Source organism: Phaethon aethereus (assembly GCF_964289735.1).
Source record: "Phaethon aethereus genome assembly, chromosome: 1".
Classification (NCBI taxonomy): domain Eukaryota; kingdom Metazoa; phylum Chordata; class Aves; order Phaethontiformes; family Phaethontidae; genus Phaethon; species Phaethon aethereus.
This window is the reverse complement of record NC_138575.1, coordinates 173985544-174002552: the sequence shown is the minus strand read 5'-3', so window position 1 is coordinate 174002552 and position 17009 is coordinate 173985544. Positions and strand designations below refer to the sequence as shown.

The 17009-nt window shown below is 39.9% G+C and overlaps 1 protein-coding gene across 1 annotated transcript in view; it reads left to right on the top strand.

Moving 5' to 3' along the window:
- Positions 1 to 17009, top strand: part of SLAIN1 (SLAIN motif family member 1) — a gene marked incomplete at both ends in the record, with an annotated part of 55705 nt that overhangs the window by 17925 nt on the left and 20771 nt on the right. The window contains one exon of the mRNA XM_082014427.1: positions 15678 to 15827. Coding sequence (XP_081870553.1) covers positions 15678 to 15827 — 150 coding nt within the window. The remainder of the gene's footprint in view (positions 1 to 15677; positions 15828 to 17009) is intronic.

The window sequence follows — 17009 nt, the reverse complement described above, 5'->3', positions numbered from 1 at the left end:
CATCTAGTTAGTGCTTCTTAATGTGACTCTAGGTTGGTGTTGAACCTTAATTCTACATGAGGATATGTATTCTGAATACTTTATTACACTTGGCAGTCACTTAAACCTCCATCAGAACTTTTCTTAATCATAAACTTCAATGATTCTTCCCCCCCACGCCCAGTTTGGTGTGTTAGAAGTATGAAAAATCTGTTCTACAGTATTTTTTATATCTTTGCTCTGGTTTGGGTAATAGCGTTAACATTTTTTCATAATAAGCACATGACTGTGGCACCTGCTGTATTTATCCAGAATGCCACAGGGGTCCTGGAGGGTAGTGCTGTTTTTGACCTCAATTTCAGCCTAAGTTTTAGCTCTTCCAGTCTGATTTGATACAGGCAGCACATGTACTTGTGCAGAGAAAAAGGAGTGTGGCATCTTGGAACAAGGTATCAGAGTCAGAAACCGCAGACAGAGAAGCTCCCTTGCAAAACCCTCCTGCCAGAGGTTTAACCTGTGAATGGTTACTGCCATCTTTATGGCAGTAGATACAGTTTAAGGGAAATTCAGAACTAACCAGTAAGGTTAGAAAAAATGCCGTTTAGGGTTAATGTTTGGATTAAATCATCCTTTTCATGTTATGATAAATGATCAAGAAAGTTATATCCCAGCAGAAAAATATATTTGGGTTCTTCCTGGTATCGAACTATTATCTTACACTGTTAAGAGAAGGATGGGAAATTGTCCTTCTATGACTCTCTTATTTATAGAACAGGTTCCTTACCTGTTATGCTTACCTCTGTTGCAGATGGTAATGTACAAAAGAAAAAAGAACTGTGTATATTACCAGAAATTTTAAATTTAGGAATGTAATTGGCTACATTTTTCCTGCAGCCAACTGTTTTCCCGAGCAAAAAAAAATACATCTTTGATTGGAATTGTTGCTAGTGTATCTGTTTAGCAGTGTAAGTACATGTCCACTTAGGAAAACTGTTGTATAATCATTTGTGGTATGTAGAAATGAAGCTCTCTTGCTAACTGGAGCAAAACCCTAGCCACCTCCTCTGAAGTAGTACACTAACCACTAGATAATAGTCTTTTTTTGCTTTACCTCTAGTCCAAGGAATAGGCTAAAGGAATAGGACATCTTCAGCAGAAGAGCATGAGAGCACCTTGTGTGGTAGCTGAGCTCTGATCTGAGACGGGAGTTGAACTAGTACTTGTTCTTTAAATCAAGCAGAGAAGGATTAAGTGACCTTGCTCCTTATCCTAAGGAATCCCCTGAGTGTGGACTTCGAGAGAAAGGGCAAAGGCACCCTTCATCTTCCTCCATTTTGTGAATAGCAGCTGAGCCCTTCTTGAAATCAATATAAAAAAATCTGGTTTATTCCATAAAATAATCCTTTCAACGTGTTTAAAAAAAATGTTTACACTGTGGCTGAATGTTTGCCCTAATTATTACATATTTGTGCAGAGTTTCAGTTGATATGATTTTATTTTGATTTTTTTTTTTGAATGGCACTTTTACTACTGCCTCTTCCAGTCTTTTATTAAACTCCTGAGACCAAAGCTGCAGAAAGGGAGCCTGTCCAGCAGAGTTCTGTGGGACTGCTGTGATTGCAATGACTCAGCTTGTGTACTGAATGCATAGGAAGATAAGATCGTGCTGACGATCTTAGACCTACCAGTACAAAGACACAAAGACCCAAGAGATCACAAAGCAGCTGTTGTTCTTTAAGGGATGTAAACAACATTTCCAAGAGCGTGGATGCGCTGCTATCAGTGGGCTTTTAAAGCTGCTTTTGGCTGATTAAACTGGAGACATCTAATGTAAAGTTGCAAGAAATTAGGGAGTTTTATTTCTGCACAAAAAAAATCCCTATTAGGTTAACTGGTTTTGAAAACAGGCTTCCTTCTGAGACTGAAGTTAAGAAAATACACAAGACCTGTACTTTTTTGCTCTCTAGAAAGCAGCTTGCTGAAAACGTAAAAGCTTCTTATACTCTTAGTAGTCTTGAAGGGTACACTTGTGTACAGAGCATATACAGGTACACAGAAGACCTCACCCCTCCTCATTGTGTTATCAAAACATAAGTAGACCCTAAGAGTTGATCCTGTCAGTGCATGCAACCTGTCTATGCCGTGCACAGGCATGCTAAACAGCCCAGCTCTGATACATTCACGTGCTGCAATGCAGTGCCTCACGGATAACGGACATAGCTGTCACTTGGATCCGACGTGAATGTCGTGATACTCCTCATATTTCAATTTTCAGGGCACATCTTCTCTAGCTACCATATATGTGTCTCTGTGTGTTAAACATTCTGTAAGTGCTTTCAAGATAAAGTTCATAGTACTTTAAGCCATCTTAAACTTCAGGCTTGAAATCAGGGACTACTTGAAAGAAAGATATCCCCAGAGCATGAGATTTGTCTTCCTCCAGTAACAGGGAGGGACAGAGAGGAGCATAGTTGGTTAGGTAGAACTGAAGGTCAAATGTGAACATTGAAAACTAGTTGAGGTGAATACAGACCACTGAGTTTATTAAAGACGGAGGATGTGCTGCATTTTGCAAAACGTTCTTCCACTTCTCCCCTATTGTGTGGCTAAAATTCAGATTGGCTTCCATACCATAGCTTTTGCAAGAATTTTTAGTCAAAATTAATTTCCAGCTTTTACTTACTTTCCAGCTGTGGTAAACTGGAATTAACTCTTTTGAAAGCAGGCCTTCCACCACTGTAAAATTAACCTGAGACAAGAATCAAGTGAAATGTCTGCAGTCTTATGGTAGGAGAGGAGGTAGCTAAATAAGTAGTATTTAAAAAAGATTTTTTTGTAATTACATCTCAAATACTAAATAGAAGTAGTAGAAAACTTACAGTAGTAGAAATGTAGTAGGAAAAAGACTATGTTCATCCAAAACCTATTGAAATCACTGGAAGTCTTTAGCTGACTTTTTTGTGGTTTGTGCATTGTCCTTATGTTAGTTCCTTAAGGTATTTCACCTACTAATTGTATGCTTTTTGGGATAAATGTCAAATAACTTTAAGAGGAGTCTTCTGCTTTATATTTGAGGCTAAAAATATGATAATCTGAGATTCAGTATATATTGGTTCCCATGTGACTGCAATACAGTAAGTTTGTGCTTTCGATTTGGCTGTCAGTGACCAGTACAAACAGCTTGATTTCCCTATAGTGAGAGATTTTGCTTGAGGAGTACTTTGTAAAACTTGCCAAGATGTCACAGGATTCTTCTGATGCACATTACAGAGCTACACATGGTATTCTTGCCATTGTACAAGTGTTGGGAAGATCAGGTCTGTGCTGGAGACTTGAATGCAGCATAGTTTTGTTCATCAAGAATGTGAAAATGTGTGGATCCATGACCTGCTTTAGCAGAATTCCCTGGTATATACATACGTTTGTTGTGGAATGTTTTCCTTTTATTGATGTAACTTCTTTTAGTTCATGGCAATACTTGTAGAGTATTGACATAATGAACTGCTTTCCTCAGTGGTGCAAGAGGCGTTTACAGATCCTACTATACTGTATTAGCAAAATACCCCTGCACCAACAGGCTTACTTGGTCTTTATCAACTAATTCAAAGAATAAAGTGGGTGTGTGGAGTAGACTGGCTTGGGGAAACAAGTATCTTTGAGCTGCAGGAAAGATGCCCAAGAAAAGCATCATTATTGCAAGTACTAGTTCAGGGAGTAATCTGACAGACACCTGTCCAAAAATTAATATACCTTTACCAACTTTTACTGCAACTGAAAAAGATTGTCACTGCACCTGCATGACTTGTACAAGGGTAGATGAAGCCCCTCTGCGAATAGGGGACATGAAACTGCTTCTCCCTCCCCTCAGACGCTGAGGCAGACTCCACATGTAAGGGTAGCCCTAAGGGACAGAGCTGTGTGCTGGACAAAAGGAGGACCTGTAACAAGAGTCACATACCCAGTATGTGTACCAGATGGATTAGTAGCTTGAAAGCCTGCTCCTGAATAATAGATAACCAAGTGGCAGGCCAGATTTCTCTAAGTCAACTTTACCACCAGATACTTTATAAGATGAAGAAGCGCTTAAGTACACATATTTATGGTCATGGGCCCATATTACAAGCAAACTCCCCACCCTGACATGCATTATTAAGCTTATATATGATATTAGGTTTCTCTCTTCATTGATCCAGAATCTCAGCTAGCGAGAGCGGTGAATTAGAGAGCTCAGCAAAACCCCAAGGGACATGCCCAGGAACGGTTGTAGAGCTACAGCTCCTCAGATCCTTTCTGGAAAGTGGTTTGCAGAGTCTTTCAAAATAGCAACTCTGGTAACTACTCTCCATCTCAAAGTGGAATGACCCATCCGTGTGATTTGGTACTGGGACAGCAACTGCTGCTTCTGGGGCACAAGGTGTTTCTGCCTCCTCTCCTGGTTAAAGCAGTTTAATTAGCATTTTTGTTGAACATCTTCATTAGCTTATGGGCCTGGCTTTAGACTTTAAACTTCTGTTGTTTCTTTACAACAGACCTGAAAATTACTGACATAACGACACATTTTGTGCAGAAATAGGAAACATTAACCGTGTATATTCTGGTCAGCACTCTATAGCTGTATATAACATTTGCACAGGGACAACTGTAAAATACAAACCCTACAAACAACCTGATTTCAGGTGGGGTTGCTGACTGCACCTCATTCCCCCTCCGTGGGCATATGTCATTGCTTCCATTACAGTTAAAAGCACCTCTCCGAGAAGTGATGACAGTATGGCAGCTTTGAGTCAGAGGAAACAGATTTAGGTCCTTCTTTCATTTTTATTTTTTTTTAATAATACTGTGCTCCACAGAACTGTGGTGTTAATAACCTGGCACAGTAGTTACCAAACTGCTGGTCACCATCGCTTTATTGTGGGAGAGCTGCATCCTGGGCAAGTATCTCTGATGAGGATGCTGTTGAATTATGTTGAATTATGAAGGCTGCGGGGGTGACTCCTGCAGCTGCATACTCCTTGCTGCTATTTATCTGCAGACATTGCCTTGACTCCTTCAGACCTAGAGAGAATATGCCATGCTGCTCTGTGGAGCAAATGTCCACTGGATTGAAACAGCAGAAGTTATATGGCAGACAAAGGTTGTCAGGGTTCTGCAAGCAGCAGGCAGTGAAGAGTTGTCCTGATCACACACTATAGGCGCACTGTTTGTTAGACCTGGAGGTGCTTCAGACCTGAGAGACAGCATTTAAAGAAAAAGACAAAAAGATAAATTCAGTTCAAAATTTAGTTGGTTTTGCTATTTTTTGAGTATTGGGACAAATGGAGCATTTAACCCAGCATCGAGTGATTACAAAATATGCTTTCCATAGTACTCTCTGTGATTTTGCTGTATCCTGCTGTCACTGAAATACAGACAAAGCAGTTACCAGAGGTAATGAACTCAAGAAGGAAAATAAGGTTGGGATGAGTTTCGCAATGCTTATGCAATGAGCATGCGATTCTGATTTTGCTTATAATGCTGTTACAGAATATGAATGTCTTTCTCACAATGGTAACGTTAGAGTGCACGTAATCAATGATAGCCCTGTTATTTATAAAGGAAAATGTAAACTATGTCACAAATCGTGTCAACCACCAACCAAAATGTTTTCCCTTTGGATTAGCAGGCGATGTTAAGTAGGTAGTGAGCAAAATGTGATTCATGCTGATCGTGGTGCTCAAACAGCATTAAAGTGGTATATGTGTTGTAACTTCTGACACCGCTGTGCTTAAATTTAATGCTTTGCTATGCGGTAGACTGCAGTAGCAATGTCTGTGTGAAGATACTCGTTTCACATTAGAGGAGTGAAGCCATCACTCATAAATTAGTGTGGTGTGGAGCTTTCTGCAAGGTTATTTGAATTATTTGAGACCAAATTAGTTATACCCGCCAGGTTGGGTGCAGCTAGCTGCTAGTGAAGCTGTGCTGATTGTGTAAGCGATTTTAGTTTCTTGTCATGGTCCTACCTTTCTCTAGGTAGATGCACCAGCCTGCTCAGAGCCTCTTTAAGGCTCTTGGATGCTCTCCTCTACTGTATGGTATAAACAAACCTGCAATTCTCTCGTGGATCCACTACCTTTGGAATAAGATGCTGTTAGGTTGCTGTGGTTGAGTTTTCCTCTCACCTCTTTACACAGGAGTATAACCCGCTCTCTCTTTGGTAGGGATATGCATCCTGTTCTAACTTCATTTGTGCCTACAAGGAGTGCTGCCCCTTCAGATCTGTGAGCTGAGACGATTAGATGATGGCTTCTCTGCCCATCTCGGTTAGAAGATATTTCTGGGGCCTTATGTGCATTGTCTGCATGTCATAGTGATAAAGATTCCTTTACCCTTTGAGTGACACTGCGGGGTGGTTACCATTTCATTCCCTGTTTTTTCGCTAATTGTTAAAATATGATGAAAGTGCTGCTTTTTTGCTCCGCGCTGTATATGTAAGCAAACGATCAGTGTCAGAATTTGAGTTCATCTCACCTGCCTTCAGACACGTTGCAGAGGCTGTTCTCTGAGAAGCATTTCTTCTGGAGGTAACATTGGCTTCAGCAGCCCCACCTTCCTGCTGCTGTTTCCTGCTTCTCCGTCTCTCCCTTAAATGCCCTGGTACAACTGGGTTCCATCTTCCTGGTAAAGGGGATTGAGGAACTCTTCCTTGATTTAAAAAAAAAAACAAACCCCAACCCCCCCCCCCCAAAAACCCACAAACCCAAAAAGGTCTTCTTAATACAGATTGGATAGTTGATCTGATTTAGCATGAAGTCTTGCAAGGATGGTTGTACTTGCTGGTATAGTGTACCAGTACAGCTGAGAATGGCATGGGAGGACTGGGGTAAAGCATTAACCAGTAGGAGGGTAGCAGGGGTTCCCCTTTCAGCTGGAACTGCCACCAAGAAGGATGTTCTACAACTTTAACTGGGTATCTACAGCTGTTTCAGTAAGATGGATGCAAGCGTTGCAATGCTCTAGCGCTGCAAAAGAGTTGTTGTTTGGGTTTTTTTCAGTTGCTTAGAAAAGGGGAAAATTGAAGACAGTCTCTGAAATCTGTTTTTAAGCTCTGTTTATTGTTCCCTGTCATGAATGCTGTCAGAGTGAGTTTTGTTGGAATATACGCAGGGGTCTGTATCTGAGCCAGTCAACCTGGGCTGCCCTTCTAGGCAGTGCAGGCAAACAGGCACAGCTCATGCCCTTCTAAAGTGGAGGTGAGGCGAGTCGTGCCCAGTCTTTTCTCTTTGGAGTATACTGCATCCCGTGGTGACTAGGTCAGACATCAGTGTCTATACATAAGAGCATCTTTATTGTGTCCGTGTGACACAGGATCCTGTGTCCAAAAGCACCACAGATACTGGAAGACAGTGAGAATATGGAGAAGCAGCATACATGCCTGCCCCGACGCCCTCCCAGACGTATTTCCAGTTCAGAGGCTGAACCAGATGCGAGCTCTGATTTAGATGTGATTTATTAACCTTGGGTGGATTCCTCTTCTGTGAATTTGGATAGTTTCCCCATGTAAATTTTTGCATTCAATGTCCTTTGGTAAGAATTCCTTGCTTTTTAGGCTCCTAATTCCTTATTTAAAAGATCCTGAAATTCAGCGGGGTAAACACTCCTTAACGAATGAAATGCTAATAGTTTGGCAGAAGAATCCAGGACTATGTATTTTCTTCCAGGTCACCTTATGTAGTAATCTATGAGAATGAGTCTTCTGCAGAGAAAGATATATCTTATTTCAAACTAGCTGAAATGTGAGAGCTTGTATGCTCATGGATTTTGGTTAAGAATCCACCAGATGGAATGAAAATGCGTCAGACTGGCAGCTTATATAAAATGACACTTGCTGAGTGCGGGAGCTGGGGAAGGAATGGATATTCGGGACCTAACTCCTGCCTAGGGTGTAATACTTCAGCACAATATTTGTCCAATTTATCAAGAAAGGGATGCTGGGAAGACAAGTTTGGCTATTAACTGTGCTCTGAAAATTTGCTTTTGGACCTCTGCCTGCAGTGAGAGTTGTGCACACAGAACGAAAATTAATGCTGAGACAGCTAGATTTTTCACAAAGCCTCTGTGCTTGTCTGTTTATATAGCTTGTTTGGTAAAAAGTTTGCCTCAAAAAAAAAAAAAGGCAAGTTAAAAAAAAAAAAAAAAACCAACAAAAAACCCAACCCTCTGAACCATGTAGCTAAGGTGCAGTATCGTTTTTTTGTGGAAGGTTTGTTGGAGGTAACTCATACCTCTCAATTCCATTTCATTTCTAGTCTTTTGAATATTTTGGTGTCATAAAATCATTTTTCTGACTAAGTTGGGTTGGTGAACCGTGGTTAGAGTCTCCAGCACACTTGTAAAGCAATATTGTAATTTTTCCATTATGCAGCGTGTCCAAAGACAGTTTTCAGGTCAGCCTTTCACTGAATTACATTGAAATAGGGTAGCTGTGCATAGGTCTTGAAAAATATATAAATGTTCCCTGCTCGCACCAAGAGGTAGTCATTGGCACAACTGGAATATGCCAGGTAAAGTGCATCATTCCTGAATCTTTCTTAGATTTTCTTTTTTGTCACCAATTGCAGTATGCCATACACCACTGTTGATTGCGTTGCTTTGCTGTGCTAGCTGAAAGTTCTAGAAACTACTGCAATTTAGATAGGCTTTCTGATTGTACCTTTAAAAGATATGCTATTTTTGCTGGGGTAGCTCTTGAAGTATACGAATTGTTGAAGTTTTATATACCAAGCAGTTGTGTATCAACACATACCAACCGAACTGCTTTCTCATTCTACACTAATATTAGATCCTTTTATATAATTTTTCAAAAAGGACTTGCTTTATGTGAATGCATTGGGAAGCCAACTTTTCCAGGTACTCCCAGTTCTCACATACTCTTAAAACTGGAGTTCTCACATATGCCTGAAACTGACATTATTTTTCAGTTTTCCTGGGCTTAAAGGAAAGTGGGCAATATTTATTATTTTCTCAGATCCTTCTAATCTATCCCTGTCCAAACTGTAATGGTAGTTGTTTTCATTGGATGTTTTAAGCTGAGCTTGATGGTGTTTTATTATTTTAAAGTAACATGAGACAAGTATCTAACCTCTTTTTTACTGTACATGGCAATCCTGTATACTGACTATTAAAACCCCTGTGAAAACTTAGAATTTTATAGAGAAATTACATTCTTGCAAAAGACAATCAAATGAGGGCATTTCATTGCTATGTAGTTGCTCACTAGCAGACTGATGTTAAGAGCTTGAGAAGCCATAGGATTTAGTGTAGAAAACCAAAGAAAAATGTTGTCATATAATTAGTCTAATTATGAAGATTCAAGGTTCAAGGGTAAGGATGTACACTAAATTGTATTTCAGAGACCCCTATTTACCGATTCTTGAAAGAAGTCCCCTTGTGCTGTCTACACTTAAGGGGTTTCTCTCTGTTGTCATTGCGGTTGGGGAAGAGGGGGTGCTTTGCCTCTCTTGACGAAGAAATCAAGGGACAGAAACAGCAAACAAGCCCCAGGAGCATTTTGTGAGCTGGATATGACAGTACAGGGAGACGGTTTCAGCCAGCAACAGATTCAATGTGACTGAAAATGTGCATTCAACATACAAAGGCAACCTGTGCTGATGGTAAAATTTCTAGCACTAGTTGGACGGCCGAGGGAGCTACAGCTGTGGTTAGGAAACTGTGTGTGCTGGAACAAGCTGTTGAGATGACCACGGCTGATGGCTGTGGGAGACTGGAACAAGGAGCGTGCTGCTTGAAAAGTTGAGATGTTCACTATGCAGTAGCATTCAGCAAGATGAGAAGATGTACGTGCCCCAGACTAACTTCCAGTTTTACAAGTACAATTCAGTACTCTTACTTACAGTTACTAGAGATGAAAACATTGCTGTCTCGGGCCGCAAACTTGTAATCTTTTAACTAATAAAAATGAAAACTTTTCAAATAAGTAAGTTTTTAGGACTTGGAATTGCAAAGAAAAGCTTTGAAGCACTGGGTTCAAATAAACCCTGGAAGATGTTCTAGTCCTCTTTTGAGCACAGAAGCTGAATGCCTCACCCCATGAAGTAGAGCCAAGGATTGTACGTACTTCTAAGGTTTGTGTGTTTGGCAGCTACTGGGGTACTTGAAAGACAGTATCCACTTAGGCTTTGCTTTGAAAGCTTTGCTGCCTGAAGCTCCATTCCTGGGCAGGGGCACCACAGTGTTGGGTGCAGTTGAGTACCTAGCACCTCTCTTCTACCTCAGACTGCTTCAAGCTCTTACAAGAGCTCTGGGTTGTCCAGGGTCCCCACTAAATCTCTTCAGGCTGGTGAGTAGTAGGAGCTCACACTTTCCACTTCTTGAGCAATTTCCCAACAGCAGCACTCTTCAGCAAGTAATGGGAGCTACCTTCATCTCCTCTCCCTCTGGCTGTCTTCTCAAGCACGTTAGACACTCACCTGTTCCCAGATGTACATCTGACTGCAAGCAGTAGTTTTCAGACTCTGAATCACCATTGTAACAGAGACTAAAAGTGAAGCTTAAATACCTGTCTTTGGGAGGAAGGTATTAGATATGCCTCACTGAGGTGATACCTCTTAGCTGGTTTAGACAATCTTATCTAGGGTAAGGAGAGGGTTTTGAATTCCCTTTTATCACTCTTGAATTTCTCCAGTGATTAATGAAATACTTCTGCTTCCCATGCAGGACTGTGCATTTTACTCCTGAGATACTTTGCTTTTAAGTGTGGCTGCTGTGCATGTGCAGAATGCACGAGGGAAGGGGTTTGGGTTTCCTGCTGCAAGGGAAGTACGTCAGCAGGAAAGTGCTGTGTCCTCAAAACTTGCAGTTTTCATCTTGCTGGATTGACGGTATTGTTAACGTGCCTCCAATATTGGCTCGAAAGAGGGTTTTTGTTCAGGCTGTGTAATTAGTACCCATATTCAAATGTCTGCATATATGCAATTTATTTTTAGCTTGAGCTTAAAAAGTATTTTTGACTCTGTCCTGAAGGCCTATATAAAACTTAAGCTAATTGAGTGATAACCAAGCTAGATAGGGCCTCATATAATTTAGTATGATTAGTCAGTAATACAACATGATTATTTGTGAGTTTATGGTTTTCTGTCTTTATAGCAAAGAAATATTTTTTTATTTGTGTTGCTTAGGATGAAAGTAAATTCCTGTTCTGGCAAACCAAGTCTCATAATGGAGTTATGAGAATGGAAGGTGTTTAAAATGTGCATGTACTTCTTTTTGGTTTCTTGGAAACCCTGATATCCTTGGGTAGTATAATATCCTAGGTGTGTCTGATTCATCAAGTAGAGGACCTGTACTTGATCTGTCCCTGTTTACATCGGTGTAACCCCACAAAATTAAAACAACATAATAAGAATCTATGCTGGTTTTTTATCTCTTGTTCCAGCTTATAAATGTTCCCCCTAATTTGAACAGCCAATTTTGTCTTCACTTTCAAAAACATGCTGCTATATATGTTTAGAAACTGCGTACCTTATGTAGCTTCAATGCGAAGTTACTTTTAGTGAAGGAATTGCTTTAGATATGGTACTGCATTTGATGGTTTTGCAGGGTAATCTGTTCCTTTTGAGCCATGCAGTTCTGGAGATGTTTACCTGTTCAGGTTTTCATGTGAAATTTTCCATCAGTTCTTAGCAAATGCTGATTATTCACTGGAGTCAGTATGGTGAATACTTGTGTTCATGTAGTTGCTCATATTTTTCCTATGTGAGTCACCATTCTCGTGTATTTTAGCATTTTGGTATCTCCAGGGAAGTTATAAAAATAAGGTCTTAATTTTAAAACTTTCAGTTGTGTTAGTAAATATTGTAAACATGTGAACACACTCACTTTTTGCTGATTTTATTTTTAAAGGAAAGGTTTTGTTTGATTGCTTATGTAGTCATTTTGACAAGTCCTTTTTTAAAAAATTAGAGTAGGCATTGTGTAATGCCGTACGTAATCAGCAGTTTAGTTACTAAGAATTGATCAAACCCAAGGAAATCCCACCTGAAAAGTTGGGCATTTCCAATCTAACTGTAGACTTTGTGACAATTTGTGCTTATTGTATTACAGAATATTAGTTCCAAGAGTTTCATGCTTCAAGAATTCAAATTGTTAATGCGTTTAACTCTTTGCTGTCAGTAAATCAAATGGACTTTTTAATTTCTTTTCTCTTGATGCTTCTTTAGCTTTAGATGTCCCTGCTTTCCTATCCATGGCTAACGCTTTTTCTTCCTTCAGGGCATCTCAGTTTAAGGTGCTCAGAGCAGGATTATTCACGTTTCTATTCAACTGCAAAGGTTAGAAACTTCCTTTGCTTTTAAAGGGTACCTGAGTTTCTTACTTCATCTGTGGATAAATGGAGTTGGGACTTTAAGAAGAAGCTACAAATATTGTAAAATTCAGACCTTAACAGCTGGGCTTTTAAACCTAAAATAAAGGTCTTAACAACATTGTCTCATCCACACATACCATAGTGGTGTTTTATCATGCTAACTATGGCAGTCTCAGAATCAGTTTGGAGCAAAATAACTATCCTAAAAGGACTATCAATTGCACAATCTTGGGATCTTACAAATTTTACATTAATTTATGTATTTGCCTAGGTGCCTGTAGCACTTGCTTCCTGCATACCTTTTTATGTTTTTGGCATTAGCACAAGACTTCAGTAAGTCGAATTTTTCTGTCTTTGTTAATATTGCAGAAGCACTCAATCCGTACTTTGATATTTCATTTGAAACCTAATAAAAACAGTTTTCTGTATTTGATCCTAAACGATGGATTTAATTGTATGACTAAAAAGTGTCAATCCTTTGCTGACACTTAAACACTGAAGTTTTGTTTTAGGCCCGGTAGCAAAAGTTCTGGAATTGGGGATATTTTACATTGGTATATCTAGAGATTTAGTAGAGAGAGCGGTTAGCATAGATAGTTTCTTGGCTTCTTTCTCCATCTTTTTTTGAGAACACATACTATTTGAAAGAGGAGCTTGAAATCTGGTTTGCCCTAAATACTAATTATATTCTTTGTGTGGGTTCTTGCTTCCATAGTCACGATAACTGTTGCTTTGTGCTTAGTGGGCCAGCTCACAGCGGTTATTGTAGAGGGTAATGAATGATGTTTATTTGTGCTGTACGGTTGACCACATCTGGGGGTGAGAACATGCTGGCAGCTAATTGGTCTGGCAAATGATCAGGCTGCTACAAAACAGGATCTTGTGTTAGGCAGAAAAATAAAATCTCAAGGAACTGTCATCCCTTGCTCCTTATTGATGGTTTCTAGTGGAGGTGGCAAACATTAGCTGTGGATATGATACTGAGATCTACTCTATCACATGTATTTCTTTCAATTAATGCCTTAAATCAATTTGCAGTTATTAAGTCCGTGTGAGTTAATCTCATCTTCAGTGATTTGTGTTAATTACTGATATATAGCATTGTGTCCATCTGTGTTTGCTCTCCTTTTTGTCCTGGAACAACTGCATGCTTGACTTTAGAAGCGATCATGTTAGTGAATATAAGGACAAATAGCCCTGCCGGGAAGTCTGTGCTGTGTTGCTTGACATTGAGCAATTTCCTAGAAGTGGTGTTGATGCTGCTCCTAGTGAAGATCTCAGACCTTTAGGTTTCTTTAAGTTTGAAGGAACTAGAATCATTAAAAATAAGAGAATTGCAATAATTCTTTAAGGAGACAGCAAAGATCATTCTCCGGAGTAACTAGCGATAGAATGAGACAAAATGGCCTCAAGTTGCGCCAGGGGAGGTTTAGACTAGATAGTAGAAAAAATTTCTTCACTGAGAGAGTGGTCAAGCATTGGAACAGGCTGCCCAGGGAGGTGGTGGAGTCACCATCACTGGAAGTGTTCAAAAAACGTGTAGACGTGGCACTTTAGGATACAGTTTAGTGGGCATGTTGGTGTTGGGTTGATGATTGGACTTGATGATCTTAAAGGTCTTTTCCAACCGTAATGATTCTGTGATCTTACTAATGTGTAGTTCAGCTCCCTCCCGCAGAGCCTGAGCCTTGCAGGTACTCCCCTTGCCCAGCAGACTGCTTGGTGCTGGAACCAGGTGGTTGCCTTTGATCCAAGCTTGGTAGCACAAGAGGGAAGAGTAGTAAAGGCTGGTTATTTCTTACAAACACAGGAGTACCTTTGAGTGGAACAAATCAAAAGGGATAGGGGGGGAAATAAATAGCACTTTTTAGACTGATGACAAACCGATTATTCCAAAAGGTTGCAAGGACAAGATTGACAGCCTGCCAAAGAGGTACTGTTCCCATGGTTCCCTGCTGTTCCCACGGACACTCAGTGTTGATGTTAACAAGAAGGAAGAATAAAGTTCATATGTCCTGCTAAATCATTTTGTCGGCAGTGAGGTTTTAAAATAGAGAGGGCTTTGATATTATTGGACTATCTGTGTTTAAAACAACTGGATGAACAGGTCCAAATAACACAGCAGATTTTTGTTACTGACTAGCACTGTGATGGAGAATAGCTTTTGAGGGCTTTTGGTCCCTTCTAGTTTTGACAACAGGTTTGTGGCATATGATAGAGCAAAAGTACACCTGCTAAGCATTAAGGTTATGCCACTGATTTCTAAACTAAGTATAGGTATGTTCCTGGCTCCCTCCCTTGTGTCACTGTACCTCTGTCCTGACACTGTACTTGTCCTGACATCTGTCAGAACAAAATAGATCCTATCACAAATAAACATACAATAGTATCATTTGTTTTTCATCTGTACAAACTTTGCTTCTATCTTCTCTGAAATTTATATTTTTTAAATTTTGCCTTTTCCTTCTCCTTAAAACAACTTTATCTCTACTATTATTTTCTGAAGGGCATGTGGATATAGTTTATTTTACCTTTTGAATGCATCTTAAAACGGGCAAACCAAAAGACAGTTGTATTCATATTTTACTGGATGAGCTAAGAAAATGTAAATGAAATGAACCTTTAGCTTTTTTGCCAACTCTGAGCTCTCTGTGGTGTTACTGAGCAGACCAGATGCCTTGCAAGCTAATTGTAAGCAATATGTAGGAAGAGAGGTGCCCTGTTCTATTATTTGGTTGATCCTCCAAAAACAGCGAAGAGAACAAATCATGCTTATGTAATCAGGGATTTGATGCTGTAAAAAGAGAAGGAAAAGTACGGTAGCTTAAAAGCTTGCTATGGGATTACAGTTGTTTTTAGCACTTGATGGTTAACTGTCTTTTACTGCTGTGTCTCTGAACTCCCATAACTGACAATTTAACTGCTAATTCAATTGTGTGATGATTGATTGCTGTGAACAATTCCTTGAAGAGCACTACAAATTTCATCCGTGTTACTCTATTAACTGTAGTGGTTTTTGCTTCCTCTGTTACTTCGTGTGTTGTCATCCAATGATGTCTGTGATGAATATATACCAAAGTGGTGTATACATAGAACATGATAAACAAGTCGTGTTTGCTAGAAAACTCTTTGGAGCACACTTTTACAGGTAGGAGGCTGTGCTGATCCTCTGTTTTGCTGCTGAACTTTGACCGTTTTTTTCCTTTTGCTGTAAGTTAAAAATGTATAATGAAGAGATTAGAGAGAAAAATAATCTCATCTTAACAGCACTGTTCTATTTATAACTGTAAATCTTTTTTTCTCCCCCCCTCCTGCTCCCTCACACCTGTAACAGCTAGCCGATGGCGGAACCTCTTCTCTACACCTGTCTCCTTGGCTTTTCCCTATAGTCCTGTTGCGAGACTCACCCCATATACCAATGGCTTTAATAGTCCCAGCTTCTCTAAAACCTCCAGTAAAGCAATACTAACACCTGAACGGACAGGTAATGCTTATCTTTTTATTGATTTACAGTGCTTACAAAATTGCTTAATTTAATCTAATCTTGCTAGCATTTAACAGCAATACACTGTTTGGATGATTGTATATAGACTCTTATCTCAGAGGGAGATTTTTTTTTAAATGACCTAAAATTTTGCAATTAACTGATAGTGTAGGTTATCTTCTGTGCTACGCAGCGTGTTATAGGGAAGTGATGCTAGTAAACAGAGCCTGTTTATCGATAATGACTTACCTGAGGGTATAGTTGCAACTGTGTCAGCTTAAACAGTTCCCAGCTTTGTCTGCCCTTTACTGCTCATTTCTACCCCACTATGTCCCTTCCGTGTGTCTGCAGAAACATTTGTGCAGCTGTGTAATGGGGATGCAGGGAGAATGTCTCTATAATAAAAATAGCCTGTAGAATCATGGCTGTTTTCAAAGTGGTATTGTTGCTACTATCCAAGATTTATTTTATGTTTACCACTGATTTTCAGGGGACACAGGAGTGTTAGGAAAAACACAAACTTTCTATGGGCTGTAAATTGCAAAGAGTTGCATTTTTCCTTCTTCACTGCAGGTATCGGGAGTCAATTTATATCTGTGACTTCTCTTAAGTTGCAGAGGCAGTGGAGAAAATAATCTTCTGGGGAAGAGGCATTAACATTTTATTGCTGGTGGGAGCAGGTGTGGTCTAAGGAAGTTAGCATCAGTGTCACACTGATCTGTGCACAATTTTCTTTACAACGTGTGAAGTCAGTGGAGAAAGCCCTGTTTTAAGGGATATGAGCACTGCGGGTGAGATACATCTGCAGACTGAATGCCTGGTGTAGATGTCTCTGCGTGAGACGTCTAATCTCCCCTATTCAATGTGATGTAGTTTAGTTCCTAAATGAAGGCAACTCATGCTATTTGAGATACCCTCAGGTATCTTGTCTAGCTTCCCACTGCTGCTCCAAAAGGGCACAGCTGTTACTACCTCTGCAAAACCTCAAGGACCATTGTAACTTGCAAATTTAAGAAAGCAAACACATTTACTCCTTACAGTCCTGCCAAAGCAAAGTAATCCCCTGTGTGTCCTTTTCTGTTGGAGGTATTATTAGAGAACAGCTGAATTTAGGATGAATTTTAGGTGGCTGCTTTGAACAGTGCTGGAGGGTGCAAACACATCTGTGATACAAGCACAGCT